The 17450-nt window shown below is 48.7% G+C and overlaps 1 protein-coding gene across 3 annotated transcripts; it reads right to left on the bottom strand.

The window, feature by feature from the left end:
* Nucleotides 1–20: 20 nt before the first annotated feature.
* iars2 (isoleucyl-tRNA synthetase 2, mitochondrial) lies at nucleotides 21–9126 on the bottom strand. 3 transcript variants are annotated; one of them, XM_070920087.1, is made up of 24 exons: nucleotides 8833–9126; nucleotides 8298–8420; nucleotides 7955–8108; nucleotides 7733–7881; nucleotides 7479–7528; nucleotides 7244–7353; nucleotides 7037–7127; nucleotides 6689–6804; nucleotides 6397–6566; nucleotides 6187–6277; nucleotides 5882–6033; nucleotides 5589–5749; nucleotides 5391–5493; nucleotides 5082–5175; nucleotides 4034–4114; nucleotides 3358–3466; nucleotides 2566–2668; nucleotides 2208–2330; nucleotides 1984–2115; nucleotides 1775–1881; nucleotides 1530–1675; nucleotides 1246–1436; nucleotides 931–1075; nucleotides 21–740 (listed from the first exon to the last, which is right to left on the bottom strand). In XM_070920087.1, the coding sequence occupies exons 1-24, from the start codon at nucleotides 9100–9102 to the stop codon at nucleotides 595–597; spliced, it is 3117 nt and encodes a 1038-aa protein (XP_070776188.1). In that variant the 5' UTR covers nucleotides 9103–9126; the 3' UTR covers nucleotides 21–594. The 3 variants fall into 3 exon arrangements, with proteins under 3 accessions (XP_070776188.1, XP_070776190.1, XP_070776189.1); XM_070920089.1 differs by lacking the exon at nucleotides 4034–4114 and having other exon boundaries at nucleotides 5082–5168; nucleotides 5387–5493; XM_070920088.1 differs by lacking the exon at nucleotides 4034–4114.
* Between the last annotated feature and the right edge of the window lie 8324 nt (nucleotides 9127–17450).

Raw genomic sequence — 17450 nt, 5'->3', positions numbered from 1 at the left:
CTGCTGACACTCATGACACGTTCCCAGATACAGCTCTTTATTTATAATTTAGAGACATTTTCTTTCATACGGGAGAGTTTACAAGGAACAGGATTTATGATACAAAAGAAAGGCGTTTACAGGAACTTCCTCCACACCCGATAGTCGTTCGCTACTCTCCATGTATTTACACATTTAAAAAAATAACAGATAAGCCCTCTGAATGGCAGCCCTTCTAGACTGAAAATCAAGCCAACATCTTCAATTCCAAACCATATATATACACAGTAAGCAGTCTTGCTCATGCTGTATTTGACCACATTTTGGTTTTAGAGTTCACGCCTTGTGTTCTGGGAGAGCTGAAGCGCACACACACTGTAGAAACAGTAGGTTTTGTTCTCTGCTATTACGCCGTTCTCTCCCATGCCAGCCCTGTGCCAAGCCGCAGTTTCTCTCAACTGACAGCTGATTTGGAGTCAGTTTTACATCTCTCAGCTGACGGCGACAGGGGTTGTAAAGCGCAGAGCAACTTTGCCCGAAGCAGGGAAACAAAACGCAGCCAAGGTGGTGGTGGTGGTGGTGGTGGTGTTTGCCAGGGACGGGACGCCTGGCCCGTCAGTGGGCCTGGGAAACGACGTTGAGGCAGCGGGGGCACAGGCAGTCGGCTGTCTCTGCGGTGTAGCGGCGGCACCGCGGGCACCGGGCAGCAGAAGTGGGCACCACTGCTATGCTGTAGGCGCTGTCCTCGCGAATAACACCACCTGACAGGACACACACACACACACACACATACAGAGCATGTCATGATCTGTTTCACTGCAGACAGAGCAGGCACAGTGCCAGGGGGCCCTGACACTGGAGCTGTGTTTGGCAGTGTTTATGTCTGCTGTGAGAAAGGTCCGTCACGACATCACATCCCTAGCTCAGTGCTCAGTGCTCAGTGCTCCTCACCCTCCAGGTTGATGAGGAAGGTGCCGTGGCTCAGCAGGGCATCTGGGGGCAGGTCGCGGGGTAGCTCGCTGGCCAGGTTGACCCGCGCTACCATCATCAGCTCGGCCAGCTGAGAGGAGGTGGAGGTGGGTTTTTCTTGGAGAGACTGGGAGTGAAGTGTATTATTTATTTGTATTTTTATTATTTACACCGTCCCTTTTTAAATAGACTGACAACATATGAAATAAACATTAGGGTCATTACGTTCTGATTACTACTTTGCTTTTAGGTAAACCTCATATAGCAGCTTTCTAACAACGACAACGTCTGATTTACCTCCATGAGCTCAAACAGCAAGCCGGGTTCAATGGCAATGGTGAGGTCGTACTGAGCTGCATTTTTGCCTGGAATGGAAGACAGGAAGGAATCCCTGATGGCACACGCCCCTTCCACCGCCTCCTCCAATCCCGGTCGCCGCCACACAGAACTGCTTTTGATCCAGCCGCTCTTGAACAACGTCTCCCCTTCTGCAGAAACAATTGCAGTTTACGAATACTTCTTGTTGGCAAGCAAAAAAAAAAAAAAAAAAAACCCCATGAGAAGTAACTTCAGTCACATACTGTCATGTCCTGGCGCGTGGAGGTAGACCTCTTCAGCCAGGTGTGGCAGGATGGGAGCTACGGATCTGGTCACGCCATCCAGAATTTCCTCTAAAGCGGTCTGGCATGATCTTCGGCCCAGCGAGTCCTCTGGGTCACTGTACAACCTGATTGAAAGGGGCAGAAATTAAAGGAGAAGATGGAGGGAAAGATGGAAGGGGGGGTGGGGGTTATGCCAAAAGATACTTGTTGTGGCGGGCCTTCACCTGTCTTTGATGATGCTGAAGTAAAAGCTGGAAAGGTCTCTGGTGATGAAGGCTTGGAGGACGCGGATGACCCTGCCGGCATCGAACTCACTGTAGGCGTCTGTCACCTGCAAATACGGACACACACACACACACTTACTTCAGTGGCTTTCACGGGTACCCTCATGTCAGTCTGGACTGAGATGAACACGTTATATACAAGAACACACCTTGATGCTGTACTCGCGGAGCAGGTGCAACATGTACTGATCAATGTAGTGCATCTCTTTGGGGTCCACAGCCTGCACGCGGGGGTCGAAGCCCTGCAGGTTGCCGAGCAGGAACTTCAGAGTGTTCCTCAACTGGGGGAGAAGCGAGTGTGAAAGCAGTTGAGCACCGCTCGTAGAAACATGACCGTTGACGCGTACCCGTGTCCCCTGCTCGCGCCGCTTACCTTGCCGATGCTGTCTCTGGCCGAGCTGAGCGCGGCGGGTCCGATCTGGACCTCGGAGAAGACGTTGGACTCCGCCACCCACCAACGCAGCGCGTCTGCCCCGTGCGCAGGCATACTGGGGTCCTGAGAGGACGAGAGACACGGGGGGGGGGAGGTTAATGAACGAATTGAGGTTAGGGTGGTCAGAGTTTAACAGTCTAAAAGCTTGGCAAATAGAACCAAAACTACACCGCTAAGGGTGAGTAGGGACAAAAAAATATATATATGTAGAGAATGTTTTCCTTTATATGATCACTTTAAGAACAAATCCAAACCTTATTAAAAAGCAGAAGACAGACAGACCCCCCCCCGAGCTCACCTTCCCTCCGTTAATCACTGCGTCAGGATCCACCACATTCCCCAGAGACTTGGACATCTTCTCTCCCTTCTCGCTGACAGCAAAGCCGTGGACCACCAGAGACCTGCACACCCACAAACGCACAGGTAAGTGTGATTGTCAATTTAGAATACAGCTCAGTGCTGTATATATATATATATGATCTGTTTTAATCTGTATTTGTGTGCATTGATTGAGGATTGCCGTGTGTGCCATAACTGCTGCTTAAAGGGACGATTTTACGCATGAAGTTCTGTTCATTTGACACGAGGAGGCTGGAAAAAATAGCCCTGATCGCATCACTAAATTGGGCTCGAGACGTCAAACATTTACCATTCAGGAGGCTACTTTGACAGACACTATCAAGCTGCAGCATTGTGGGAAATGTAGGATCAAGTGAATTTGGAGCTTGAGCCATGCTACAGACCAAAAGTCAGGATATCTTGGCCTCTGCTGCTTCAATTTTGACCGTACTTTTGTTTTTAAAATCTGTCTCGTGTGTGTGTGTGTGTGTGTGTCCCAACTTTATAAGAGTGCAATGACAAATCGCTGGAGTAGCTCTTGAAACATCAGAAGTGTGTGCCTTTACTGTGTTCAGTAACAATTCAGCAGTGGCTTCTTTTGCCTTTTCAATAAACTTCAGTTAATTGCACCTTTTTGTATTGCAACGTTAGTAACAATTCAATACATTTCTTTCGGCGTGTCCGGTACAGAGTCATTTACAGTGATTTAGACGCATATGTGCATACCACAGAGAGTGGATGGGACACTCACTTGTAAGGCGCCTTGTTCCTAACGGCTACGCTGGTGAGCAGAGAGGACTGAAACCAGCCTCCAATCTGGTCCTTTCCTTCAACATATGCATCTGCCCGGGGGTCTGACTCTGGGTGAGGAGTAAAGGAAAAAAAAATAAATCAAGTCACTTGCACACTCATGCAGGAACAAACAAAAATGGTAAGTACAGGTCCCGGAGGACAGAAATGTCTGGGGGGAAAAAGACAAGAAAGAGCAGCCAGTGTTAGTTGTAAAATTGCAACAACCCGCACAAGTGTGTGTGAAGGTGACCCTGTTTGTCTAGTTCAACTCAGGACGGCGCTGCAGCCGTCCACCTCCGCCCTGAATCAGAGATCAGAGATGGAAGAGCAGAGGTTTTTTTGGCCAATCCTGGGGGGGGGGGGGGGTTGAGAGGCAAACTGCCACAGTGTGTTCTACCAAGCCAGGTGAAGCCTGCGTTAACCCTGCATGCAAAAGAGAGGGAGAGGGAGAGAGGAGGGGCTGAGAGTCATGCTGTCTCCAACAGCTCCTGTTCCTGACGTATCCGAGAGCATTCGAAGGCCCAAAAGGGGGAAAGTACAAGCAGGCTGAGACACAACGGGGAGTAAAAGCCAGAGGTACATTAGGAAGACAGAGGCCGGCTGTGTGGGCCACAGCAGGTGAATGATCAAATGACCTGTGGCCAGAGGTTTGCGAAGTGGAGCAGGGAGCCAGCTGAGACGGGACTTGGGCTCCTCAGTGTCCTCCTCCGTCTCCTCTGGGAATGACAACACAACCAAACGGCCACAGTGAACGGAGTCATCTGCTTTGCACCAAATGCTAATGTTAGCATGCTGACACGCGCACCGTGACAATGCCAACATGACGATGATGGTTAAGCACGTGTTCACCCGTGTCAAGCCCCACCTCTGATTGGCTAACCCTAACCCCACCTTAACCAACGGAGGCGACGCGCACTAGCCAATCAGAGGCAGGGGAGAAAAAAAATAATAATAATGTGCTCCACCAACTTTTGCATGACGTGTGTTAGCATTAGTCATTAGTTTTGCAGGTTTTTGGTCACAAAACAAATTCAAATTTGACCTGATGATGGCGCTAGGATGGGAACATGAATGTCAAATCTTAGCTGATATGTTAGATAGCGAGTAGTTGTTTGCAGACAGCTGTTTGCCAGCTATCTAATATACCAGCTATCTAATATATCAGCTATCTAATAGCAGTTTCGAAAAACAGGTGAACTCAAGGGAAACTTTCCCGGCTTGCGTCAGTGTTTATAAGGCTGCTGGATAAACGAACAGTTTCTGCTGTCAGACATTTTCTACTAATGTTGAGTTTGCAGACGCCCAGCACTGCTAGCGACCCTGGTATGCTGACACTGCATTGGCTTCGTAATCCGGGTTTGTGGTCAGCAAACGGCTGCTTTAGCTTACAATACACTTTGCACAGCAGCTTAATTGGCGGAGCACGTTAAGGCCGAGTGTAAGAGGCTTCCTCTACAATAAAACTGATGAAAGGAGGAGACTTGACTAAAGCTGGCGGTCACTGGAGTGAGCTGGGGGAATCAGCTGCTGCTACTCCGAGAGGAGTTTAAAAGGAGCAGATTATGAACGCATGTCATGTTTATAGGAGTAATCTACTGAGCAGGATCTCACTTGGTGTCTCCCTTGTTTTTTGTTTGTCTGAAAAAGAGACGCTTTTAGGGTTAGAAGAAATGTCAGCTGTACCTTCCAGCACGGCAGCCCACGATGCTCCGCTGTCAAACCAGATGTCTAGGACGTCTTCTCCACGGACGTAGTCAGCCACTGGGCCTGCTTTACTCTGACACACACACACACACACACACACACACACACATACAGGGAAGTGGTAAAATGGCAAAAATATTTTCTCTTTCAACAGTAGAGAGGTTACTGAAAATACAAATCTTCACTATTTATACATTTGACTTAATAATAATTTGCCAGGCTGAAAAAGCCTCACAACTCTATCCTAACATAATCTCACACACACACACACACACGCAGTAAACTCACCTTCTTGAGCACCTCTGCCGGCAGCAGAGTCTCGATGGGAAGCTCCCACCAACAGTCGCTGCCCTTCTCTTTGAAGAGCTCTGCTATGTGGGACACAGTGTGTCTGCAGAGGCCAGAGACAGAGACACGGACAATGTTCGACATGTAACACGTATTTTGTGTGTGTGTGTGTGTGTGTCCGAGTATGAAAGAGCTTACTTGTTGACGAGAGCCTCTCCGGTCTCTCTGTGGTAGAAGACTGGGATTGGGACGCCCCAGCTTCGCTGTCTGGAGATGCACCAGTATGTCCGTCTGTCCAGCATGGCCAGCAGGCTGCCTCTCGCCGACTCCGGCAAAATGCGCACCTTCTGCAGTGCCTCCTGGACAAACACACACACACACACAAACACACACACAACGTTTGTTTGTTTTTTTTCCTCTCCCAAAAACTGTAAATGTGAAGTGACTTTCCTTGAAACATAAACCAAAGCACCAAGAACTTCCTGCTTCACCTTGGCCTTGTCTTTAAGGGAGGCCGTGTTGATGAACCACTGTTGACTGGGCCTGATAACGACAGGCTGCTTCGTCCTCCAGTCATACGGGTAACTGTGGACACACTGCTCCTCCTTCACCAGAGCCCCGCGCTCCTTCAGCATGGAAATCACTAACACACACACACACACACACACACAGGCGAATCCCACAAATACAAACAACACGAAAGAGGAAAAGTTAAGACAGAGACATGAAGGAAACACATCCAAAAGCGCTAAGAAAGTGTATTACTGTGTCCCCTTTTCATGTATTTAAGCTGCACCTTTGTCAGTGCCTTCCGTCATCACAGACAGATTCTGGAGCTCAGGGCCGGCCAGGTCGGTGAACTTGCCATCCTCGTCCACCATGCACTCCTTTGGTGGAAGAAAAACACACACACACACACACACACAGTTACATAGAGATGCAAAGCGTGTTTTCCTTGATAAATAACCTTGATTTATGTTTGATTTAAAACAAAAACCGAACGTACCACGGACAGTTTAAACTGTGAAGCCACACTGTAGTCCTCCATGCCGTGGGCTGGTGCTGTGTGGACCAGCCCCGTTCCTTTTCCCATAGTCACGTGATTGGCCGGCAGCAGCGGCACTTCCTTGTCAGGAATTGTGGGATGTGTGCAGATCCCGCCCTCGAGTTGGGAGCCTTGAGAAGAGAAGGACAAGGGGACACGAGCATGGCTGTGTTTGGGACTGACAAGACCGCTTGCTGTGTGTGTGTGTGTGTGTGTGTGTGTGTGTGTGTGTGTGTGTGTCAGTCAGCATTACCTGTGAAGGTGCCTACACTCTCCAGCTCTGTGCCCAGCAGTGCTGCCACGCTGGCCGTGCGCTCAGTGGCCACTAAGAGCAGCTGAGAGCTGTCCGCCCTCTTCACCACCGAGTACCTGCGAGCAGAAAACAAGGCACGTGCTGAATGACAAAAATGTCTAAATGTACGTGTTAAATGTACATGTATTTTTCAAGTCCGCCTTGAAAACAATCGTTTGAAACAGGTTTCGCTTGCTGCAAACATTCCTGCCGTTCACACTGGCTCTGTAATAAAGCGCTTGCTGTGTACGTGATGGGGACTCCCTCTGTGACAAAACCTAACTGTCATGGTATGATGCGGGTACTCACTGGGCGTTGGGCATGTAGCAGACGGCCTGGTTGGCGGGAATGGTCCAAGGCTGGGTGGTCCACACCAGCACGGAGACGCTTTCCAGGCCCGCTGAGGTACACACACCACACACACCACACACACCACACGCACAGTTAAGGGCCGTCCCACCCGGATGTATAATACTTGAGAAAGCTCTGAATTGCCTTTATGTGTGCTTGTATTACCTGCTTCTGAGGCTATCTTAGGTGGCAGGGCGGTCAGGGGGAATGTGGCGTAGACGGCTCTGCTCACGTGCTCGGGATTGTACTCCAACTCTGCCTCGGCCAGGGCTGTTCTGTACGGGCACAGCGACGGGGTTACAGCACGCAACAGTGTTCTATGTTGATCTAGAATCGAATAGATTCAAAATGTTGGTGCCTCCATGCAGCAGCCTCTGCAATAAGCATATTAACTCAGTACCTTGATGACGGAGACCAGAAGACCGGCTTGTAGTCTTTATAGATGAGCCCCTGAAGAACAACAAAGTGGAGTAATAGTATTAGACTGTCAAGAGCAGAACTAATAGTATCACATTCTACAGCCACTGAGAGGCAGAATCCTGTTTCAGTCCCATTCCTGGGCTTCCTACAGTTGTTACAGCTACTAATGTTACTACTTAGGTTATCTGGCCTTTTTGTTCTGAACGGGGGCATAAAAAGCACATCACTGCCCACCTTGCTGTGCATTTGCTGGAAGACCTTCAGCTGAGCCGCCTCATAGGAGCCGTCGTACGTGTAGTAGCACTGGTCCCAGTCGGCCATCACGCCCCAGCGCTGGAAGGCAGCCCTCTGCCGAGCGATGGCCCCCTCGGCGAACTCCCGCGCTGGATGGGATGAAAACAACACATTACAACGGGCCGGGCCTTGGTGTTCATCCAGCTTCCTGTCCGTCTTTACCTTTCTGTCTGATCTGCAGCGGGGCGAGGCCGCTGGTCCCCAACTCCCCCAGAGCCTTCAGCTCGATGGGCAGGCCGTGGCAGTCCCAGCCTGGGATGTAGTGGACCTGCCGCCCCCTCAGCATCTCAAAGCGGTTACGGATATCTTTCAGGATCTGGATCAGACGAGATACGGTGGATTGACTGATTATTTTGGCAGTGTTTGGAGCTGTCACTGCCACCTGGAAGCTTTCACAGCAGTGTCTGCAGCACTCAAATAATAACTCAATGCTTGTTACTTGTAACAACACACCATAGCAATAGGAGATAACTGAAACATGACAAGCACACTGATAACTCATCACCTTATTGAGTGCATGTCCTACATGAGGGTCTCCATTGGCATACGGGGGTCCATCATGAAGACAGAACTCCTTCTTGGCCTTCCTCTCTCTCTGCCAGGAGTACAAATCTGCAAAGCCACACTCCTGCAAAAGTGCGAAAAAGAGTATTTATATTTTTCCTATGACAGAAACAAAGCATTATTAATATGGAGCGATCTGTAAAGCGCCTGACCATCAAGATACTGTCTTCAGTTAGACTTAACCTACACACTCGCGCATCTAGAGGGTAATAAGTCACTTAGTTATGTGTCACAAAACCTAAGTCAATACTATTAATCCAGAAGCATGCCGGTCTGTCTTACAATCAGGGGGAAAGGGGAAAATAACAGCCTCTTGGCGCATCTGATTCATGCCGAATTGAAGACTGAACCCTAAATAAACGAAGAAGATCTTCGGTCATGTGCTACAATATGTGTCCAGCTGTCAACGAGCCGGGGGAAATTAACTTGACGGGTTTTTTGAGTGGAGGGTCGTCAGCCTCTATCGTTCGTCGTACCTGCTGGATCTCGAGTTCTCGGTCCAGCAGCTTCTGTCCGGTCAGTTTCATTGGGAACTCGGTCTGGGGAAGGAGCACTGTGTCTCGGTACCGTCCCGGAGGAGAGCCTGTCTCTGCGGGCTGAGCGCTGCCTTCCCCGGAACTGACCCCATGACAGCGGCTGGAGCCGAAGGAGAGAGCACGGTGGTGGAGGAGGCCGCCTCCCCGGTGTGACCTCCGTGCCCATCTGGCGAGCGTCTGGCTTACTGCCGATACCCGGCACAGCAGCATGGAGAGGCGGGGTAACACTGTGGCCAAGAAAAACCACAAAAACTGAAGACTGTTGGGTTGTTTCTGAGTTGTGACAGTATGCGGTTCTCGTGTTGTTATATTCCGTCCTTCTTGCAATGCTGTGTCTTTCCGGAAGAAATTGTAGGGAGGACAACTACGGAAAGCCAGTTGGGTCAATAGTAATCCAATAAGTGGCATTTTTGACAGTAATGTGTGCAAGTAGCCACTGGAGGGCGCTGTTTATCTAATGTGCCAAGATGGAATGGCTAGAGTGGTGCAAAGTCCCCATTGTAAATCAAGGAATTATTATTATTGCATTTATTTTCAGGTATCAAACGCATTTTTGAGGGGCTAAGAATGCTCAGAAAATGAACAAAACTTGGCACAGGCATCAGAAGTGGTGATAATTGTTATCTGATATGATTCTTGGATTAAGGTGTGGCAAAAAAGTGATATTAACAGGCATATTTTGCTGCTGCAGGGCTAAACTAATATTAGAAACACTGCTGTCTGTTTTGATCGTGCATTTTGGTGGTTTTTCACAGAAAGTGTGCATTTACTTTTGTTACAGACTTGACTCTGGTGCAGTTGACATGTTTATTGAGAATACTGAGTTGCCACTGCCTGTCACAATGGCACTTAAACGCACCACGCTGGTCACGGCAGGGCAGCGTTCCTGTGTGCTTCACAAGCACTGGGCTAACCCAGGATGACTGTACACAAACTATTCCCAATGAGGTGCTTTCTCTTGCCGTGACAGGCGGGCAGGGCAGCTGAGTGCCCATTTTCAGCGCCACTTCAGCCATTCATACAAACTTCGAAAACAACTGGACTGGACTCGTTCAGGTGCGGTTAGCTTGCAACCGATATATTTCCGACAGCACCTGAATACAGCACGGCACAGGCTACAGCAGGTGGCGTTGAGTGGCTGATGATGTCACCGGGGGTATAAAAAGCGCGGCAGCGGCTCCCGTTTCATTCACCCGTCCGCCAACCAGAGGACCCGCGAGCCCATCCCCGGCCTACAGCAAGATGAAGAAGATGTGTGCAGCTAACCTCGGAGTCCTCCTGCTGGCCCTCCATCTCCTCTCCTCACAGGTGAGCGGCCCCCCCCCCTCGTTTCCCTCTCTTCTCCTGGGACTTCAGTTTACATCAGTGGGAGCTAACCAGCTCTAGAGCTCCCTGACGACCTCTAATGTCACAGGTGGTCTTAATTTTGGATTAGCTAAATGTTTTTCCTGTACATTAGAGGCGCGCTGCAGGCTGACTCCCGAGCAGATAATAATAATAATAATTAAAAAAAATGCACTTTGAGTTTCCTGTAACTCAATAGGCTGTTTGAGAGTTTTCAATGTTTTACAGAAATTGGAGGTTTCGTGTTGAGAAACTTCTGCTTACAGAAAGCTGAGAACGGGGCTCTTTTCTAATGAGTTTTAACCCTGTAAGTTTATAGTTATGTTCTAAGAATAGCTCCCGGTTTGTGTTTTTGGCGTCTTATTTGTGCCCTTGACATGCATGTGTGCAACGTGTGATACAGCAACTTTAAAAAAAGTAAAAAGGAACTGATGGTGTGGCCGTGTGTGTCGCAGGTGGTCCGGGCCCAGGACCCCACAGACGCCCCCATGAGCACGGCCGCGAACAACTACACTATGGCGCCCACCGCCACCTTGATGAACGTGACATCCAAAGACAAGAGCGGCTCCGGGAAGGCCGACGCCTCCGCGCTGCTGCTGCTGCTCCCGCTGGCCCTAGCAGCCTCCCTCCTCCACGGCTGGTCCCAATGACCGGACTGGTGGCTCCTCGCATCTGGCAAAACACCGCCAAGACGGCCGGACCGGGGACGCAACGTTATTTTTAAAATGATAACAGAAAATCCCTTCTCTCAAAACACATTTTTGGACTCTGCAAACTTGTTTGTTTTTTGTTTGTTGAAAGGTGCGCGCACTGCCGCGGCCCGGACTGCCGTGTTCGTTTTACGCACCGACCGGGGACGCGCCCTACCGCTCTCGTCGTGTCCTGCTTTGCAGGGGCCCCTCATGGACTATACGGGAAGAAGTCCCCTTGTCCGGGACAACGCCAGTCTCTTGGTCGAGGCCGTTGTCTTCTATGGGAGGTGGGTGGCGGAGAATCTGTCTGTGGCAGGTGTAACTGGCTTGCCCCGTGAAGATGAGAAAAGAAATCATGTGGATACTTGATACCAGGCAGCGTAGTCCTCAAAGTGATTGTAAACAAGTTTAGAAAAGTTTTGTATTATGTTCTGGAGGTGTGGTGTAAATGTGTCTGTGCTTTTTAGATCTTAAATTTTGTAAGTCCAATAAAGCTTTGAACTGTAAGTGACACAATGGACTGGCTTTTTTTTTTTTTCCTCTTCCCTTTTTGCTGCAGGTGAATAGCATAACGCACTCAAACCGGAAGAGAACTGAAAGATATTTATCTGCCTGCATCTGTGGTGAACTGAATGCTGATTATTGACCTTTTTTTAAAATTAAAAGAGAAATTTTGTATGTATAAAGGGATGTTGGGTCAACTGAGAATGTGGACGATCAGATCAGTGTCTGCATCTGGGATCATCCGGATCTGCTGTAAACCCTAAAGCTCCTAATCGGGTATGAGTTGAGGTGAAGGTAAATGTCCCAATGCCTGGCAAACTGTCCAAAACTACTGTCATGGAGCATCTTGGTACTTTTTTTTTTTTTTTTTTTAAAGTTATACAATCTCCATATTTCAATAAGAATTTGAGGCTGCTCATTACGGCCCCTACGTTTTTGCCCTCTATTGGACGAGCTTATGTCTCCCTTAAACCCCTGAATTCATTAGCCCTCAGTGCATTTAAAAAGCAAGGTCATCTCAAAGCTAATGGCTAACTTGCCCTCTGCACTGGGAGAAATGCATATTAACCCCCCCCTCCACTGTTGCCTCACTATGCACAGTTTCTGTGCTCACCCTTAACTCAGTTCATCACCTGTCTGTACACATACTTGGATGCCAGTTGTGGTCCAGTATGCAGCTTACACAGACGTGACATGGAAACTTGGAAGCCTCTGGTTGCATACGCTGGACGTCTCTGTGAAGTGGCGGATATCTTGTGTCCTGCAGTTAAACTCAAACGAGACGCAGTTTACAGTTTTATGTCTGAAAACACGAGTTCTCCCTTCAGTTGTTGGACCACAGAACTTTGAGGGGACGTGAAGCCACGGGGTCCCGACAGTAAACGTAGTTCTCACCACACACGGAGGACAAATAAAACCTACTTTAATAATTGACCAAGAGGGATGAATAATTTAAAGGCTGGTGAGCAAGGCCTCCTTCACCTGGTGCTCTGCCATCAAAGGGCCTCTCTATGAGCCCCCCCCACACACACACACACACACTCACTCTTGATCTGTGTGGGAATTGCATACCGCCCTGATCACATGACAAAGGCAGTATTGTCCAGCTCATCTTATCTGCTCCAAAGCTAGACTCTGATCAGGACCCTTGCTCCATGATCCTCCCTCCTCCTCCTCCCCTTCAGCCTCTTCCTTATAAACACAGGGTTTTTTTTGGGGGGGGGGGGGGGGGGGGGGTTTGGAAGATGTGGATGCCACTGGAGTGTGGTCAGGTGATCGAGAGAAGAGTCCTTTAGTTGGTTGACCGCTGGAGTGTGACCACTTAATCCCCCCACCCACCCCCTTCCAGCCATTCTACCCATTCCCTCCCATCCCCCTGAAACATTAGGAGAAACCTGAGTTCAGGTGTAGTTGTTTGTTCGCTGGTGGAGAAGTGGAGGGAGCACAAAGCAAAAATAAAACAGAGAGGAGGGGAAGGGCATGAGCGGGGTCGGGGGAAAGATGAAGGACACTCCAAAGCTCTCAGCGCTGAGATGAGCGACCCCCCCTCCCCCCCACGCACCTCTTGTTCTGTTTTTTTCCAAGCAGGAATGTGCAATCTCAAAACCCATGACGGCGAAGCCTCTGGGAAGTGGTTTGGCACAGCCTCTAAATGGCCCTCTACAACCATCTTACCTGAACGCTTCCAGCTTCAAGAGCAGGGTTTGTCCCTCAGCCCTGGAGGGGCAGCGGCGTCTGAAACAACAGGCCCGGCGTTTATTGCTCATCAGTTAGTCAAAGACTACCGTGTGCTGGAAGAAGATATCACTTTACCCTCGCTGCGGCTTCCCAGCAGGACACTCAACGCCGCCTGACAGCGCTGAGGAGGGTTGTTATGTAGCCTCCGCTCCTGAATCTGCAGGGACGACTGAAGAAGTTGAGTGGACGCGTCTCCCAGCGAGACGCTGCTCCAATTTGTTGCAGAGTGAAAAAGTACATTTGAGAGCGACTGCTAATTTAAATGCAACCGTAAGTGTTTTTAGCCACGCTAGCGGCACGGCTCCGGGGCTGGCAGTGTCACTCTGATTGGCACGAGATTTGGCACAGATATGGATGATACCCAGAAAGCGAACCCTGCGGACTTTGGTGACCCTCTGACTTTTCCTCTAGCGCCACCAGGTGGTCCAGGCTTTTCACTTTACCCGAGAAATATCCCAACATCCACTGGAGTGATTGGCACAAAGTTTGGTTCAGACATTTATGGCTCTCAGATGATGAATCCTAATGATTTTAGGGACCTCCTGGCCTTTTTCCTGGCCAAATGAGGGTGACGGACACAGACAAACCTGGCAACCCAGAGATAACAGGGAGACTGAGCCGCACAGGGCTGCTTTATTCATTTAAAACGACTGACGTAGCACAGATTCAGACCTCCAATAAACCCTGTGGGGAAGACACAGAAGTAGTAAGATTATACACATAGAGAGTGTGTGTGTGTGTGTGTGTGTGTGTGTGTGTGTGTGTGTGAGAGAGAGAGAGAGATCTCATTTCAAAGCCCGCTGTGAGCTTCGTGGCTGCACGGAAAGGGACAGGGAGCAACTCTCTGTGGGCTTTCATGTGCGTTATAGAAGCTGCATTGCTCTCTCCGTTGAAATCAATGTGTGTGCAGCCACGCCCCAATCCAGAGCATCGTCACACCGCAGGAGAGTACACACTTCGATCACAGACTCTAAGAAGACATTGATGCTGACCGCGTGGCCTTATTGTCCATGCCATTAACAAGGTCGCCTCCTACATTAATTGCACTGATACGAACCTTCACGGCACGGGGGAAGTGCTCTACGTCACCTTGTCCAAATGCGGAACTTGAGACGCGGACCAAAGCAAACAGAAATTCCCGTGCACCCTGGCTGTCGCAATCCGCCTCGCTGTCCCCGCCTGTCCCCGGTCACCTGTCTCTCATCACATCCGGCCGCTCCCTGTGGATGTGGGACACCCACAGACGGCCCTTTTAGAGAATGCCGGGACCAGGAGTTGATCTGTGGACGGTGCAGCAAGCTGGAGGAGGCCAGCCCCTGTGCTGGGGAAATCCCTTCACCTGACTCCATCCGCTTTGAAGAGGAACATATTTACTGTTCAGACGCCCTCTCTGCTGTGGTGTCTAAATATCTCATTTCGCAATCGCTGTAACCTCAAAATACATTCACATTGCGAGATGTGGTGTTTTTCGGTATCGGTGGTCCCACAGGGACCCTGTTACCCTGTGACGGTACCGGAACTATGTTCGTGGCTTTGCTGAGGCTTCATTAGCACGTCCTTCTCTGTCAGGCTGTGAGCAAGGGCGACATTTGGAACACTGAGATCCGGATCAAATGAGACGCGGCCGGTGGGAGGGATGGAGCGAGGATGAAAGAGGGGAGAAGGGGGATACCTCGCAAATCCACACATCCGGAGAGCAGAATGTCAAAGGAAACAAGAGCCCCAGCACGGGCTCTCTATGCTCTGCTGTGTGTGTGTGTGTGTGTGTGCGTGTGTGTGCGTGCGTGTGGAACACTGGAACAGCAACAACAGTAGCTCAATATGATATGACTTGGGTTTTTCCCCATATTTCTCTTTAAGACATCGACATTACAGGCTGATCAGAAGCCATTTAGTGACTTTTCCTTCACGTTGTAACCTCAAGGCACCATAAGGCCCCGAATCTGCAAAAAGAAATGTTGCTGTTACACATCACTGACTGTACTTCAATGAGCGCTTCATTTAAAAACAAGTCGACGGAGTCTGCGAGGCCGCACTTTGGCACACTGGTGCTTTGAGCTAGCGTCAGCATGCTAACACGCTCACAGTGACAATGTGAGCAGGTGTAAAGGACATAGGTATGTCTAACGTTAATCACCGGAATCAGCCACTTTCTGCGTTTATAATGACATAGGTCTTGTTTTGAGCTCAACGTGTTGGCTGCCGGCTAGGTGATTATCGTAGCTTAGCATAAAGCCTGAGCCAGCCCGCTTCTGTCCAAAGTCAAAGTATTCCCCCAAAACACCTCCCTTTGAAGGCGAAGCTCTTACGTGCTCATGTTCCCCCAGAAACTAGGGCACACGCTCGAACCAGCCTCTTAATCCTATTCTTAATTGTCTTAATGTGGCACCGCAGAGCTACTTTAAATACAGCCCAGTCCCAAATAGATGCTTTGTGTGTCGTCCTCAGCCTTGACTTGTCCTTCTTTCAACTGATGCAGAACAGGTTCCATGCTAAATTTAGCAGGCGTGCTAATTGTGGCAGAGGTGAGCAGGGGATTTTGGGGATTCCTGGGCACTACAACAAAACTAAGGAAGGGTGGACGCGGTCTTGAACGACAAATATATCCTCCTCAAGTCATTTTTTTTTTTGTCTGTCATATTCTAAATTTTCTTAACAACAAGTGACAAAGTTGGTCAGTGCAGTGAGGATATCTCACCATATTTATGTAGCAAATCATTTAGATTCAAGTACTTTAAAAAAATCAGATGGTATTTTTCTGGATTCTACAGCTTCAGCCTGCCGTATTCTGTCTTGTTCTTCTTCCATCCAGACATTCACTCGTAGAAAATAACTGAAAACAAGATTATTTGGGGTTTGTTTTTTGCAGTGCACACTTTTCACTGAGGACGATGTGGTCCTTTAGAGTGAAGTCATGTGAAGTAAGAATATGCAAATTATTTTTTTCTAGAATAAAAAAGGCAATATGGCTGTTGCAAATATTGCTTTTGTCATTTTTGGGAAACCCAATATAATGAAACTATGTATCAGTTTAATGTATATATATATATATATGTGTGTGTGTACATATATATGTGTGTATATGTATATGTATATGCATATATATATATATATATATATATATACACACACATATGCATGCATTTTTGCACAGACCTCATTGATGCACAAAGATGAATGAAAATGTATAAAAATTCTGATGTATGTGCAAAAAAAGAATATTCCATCATGTTTTTTTTAAATTGAATTACAGTATCAGGGTGAAGCACGAGTGTAACGAGGACCAGGTATAGATTCCCCCCTGCGGAGAGATGGGTCAGGATTATGTGGAGCTGCAGTCAAGTCGCGAGCAGTCGAGCGCCTTAGTTCACTTTCCAGCACTGTAATTGGATGACTGGATTGATTTCGCCTGAGTCGATTCCAGCGCTTTAATGCGGCCCGTCTTAGTATTTCAGGATATAAGTATCTGCTCGAGCCAAAATGGTTTAAAGTTTAAACCATTTTGGGGGGTCTCAAACTCAAATTACCTGGGGGCAGCTGGAGGCTGGGCCGCATCAGGTATTCCACAAAAAAAGCTTTGCTAAAAAAAAATCCAAACTTCTCAAACTACATTACTAACAGTTATTTAACTTCAATGGGTTCTTCTGAACATGAACGTTCCTTCTTAACATGGCGTTTCTGGCAGCGCTTCCTCTCACATAGCTGAGCCACATTTGGCTTGAGGGAGGAAGCAGTTGAGATCCTCAGTACGGCTTGAAGATGATCATCAGTAAGTCTGGACCTGTACTTGGACTTATTGAAGTTCAAGGTGGAGAAGAGCTTTTCACACAAATATGTGCTCCCACAAAGGCACATGGTCCGCTTGAACATTCGGGAAAGCTCAGGAAAGCTGGGGGTCAATGCTGCCCCTGGCCTTGTAACTTCTTGTTCAGTACGTTCAGCTCATGCGTGATGTCAACAAGAAAAGCTAAGTCCATGAGCCATTTGGGATCACTCAGCACAGGAACAGCCGCCCCATTCTTCTCCATGAAGCTCTCAACTCGAAAAATCTCTTCAAGACGTTTCCCCCGCTGAGCCAACGTACCTCGGTGAAGTAGCGCACATCCTCATATTCCGACTCCATTTCCTCTAAAAAAAAAAAGCACGGAACATCCGGTGCTTTAAGCCCCCTGGATCTGAATTGGTTGATGCATTTCACGACAGACATCACATTGTCCAAACTTCAGGCATTTGCTGCAAAGGGCCTGCTGATGGATAATGCAGTGCAGAGCAATGGCCTCC

This window comes from Enoplosus armatus, chromosome 15, assembly GCF_043641665.1.
Source record: "Enoplosus armatus isolate fEnoArm2 chromosome 15, fEnoArm2.hap1, whole genome shotgun sequence".
Lineage (NCBI taxonomy): Eukaryota > Metazoa > Chordata > Actinopteri > Centrarchiformes > Enoplosidae > Enoplosus > Enoplosus armatus.
Note: the sequence above shows the minus strand (reverse complement) of the source record. Positions and strands in the feature narration are given on the sequence as shown.

Coding starts and splice junctions, on each gene's coding strand:
- iars2 (XM_070920087.1), bottom strand. CDS start 9,102: ATGCTGCTGTGCCGGGTATCGGCAGTAAGCCAGACGCTCGCCAGATGG. Junction 7,128..7,243: donor TAAGATAGCCTCAGAAGCAG/GTAATACAAGCA, acceptor TGTGTACCTCAG/CGGGCCTGGAAAGCGTCTCC. Junction 6,567..6,688: donor GAGTGTAGGCACCTTCACAG/GTAATGCTGACT, acceptor TCTCTTCTCAAG/GCTCCCAACTCGAGGGCGGG.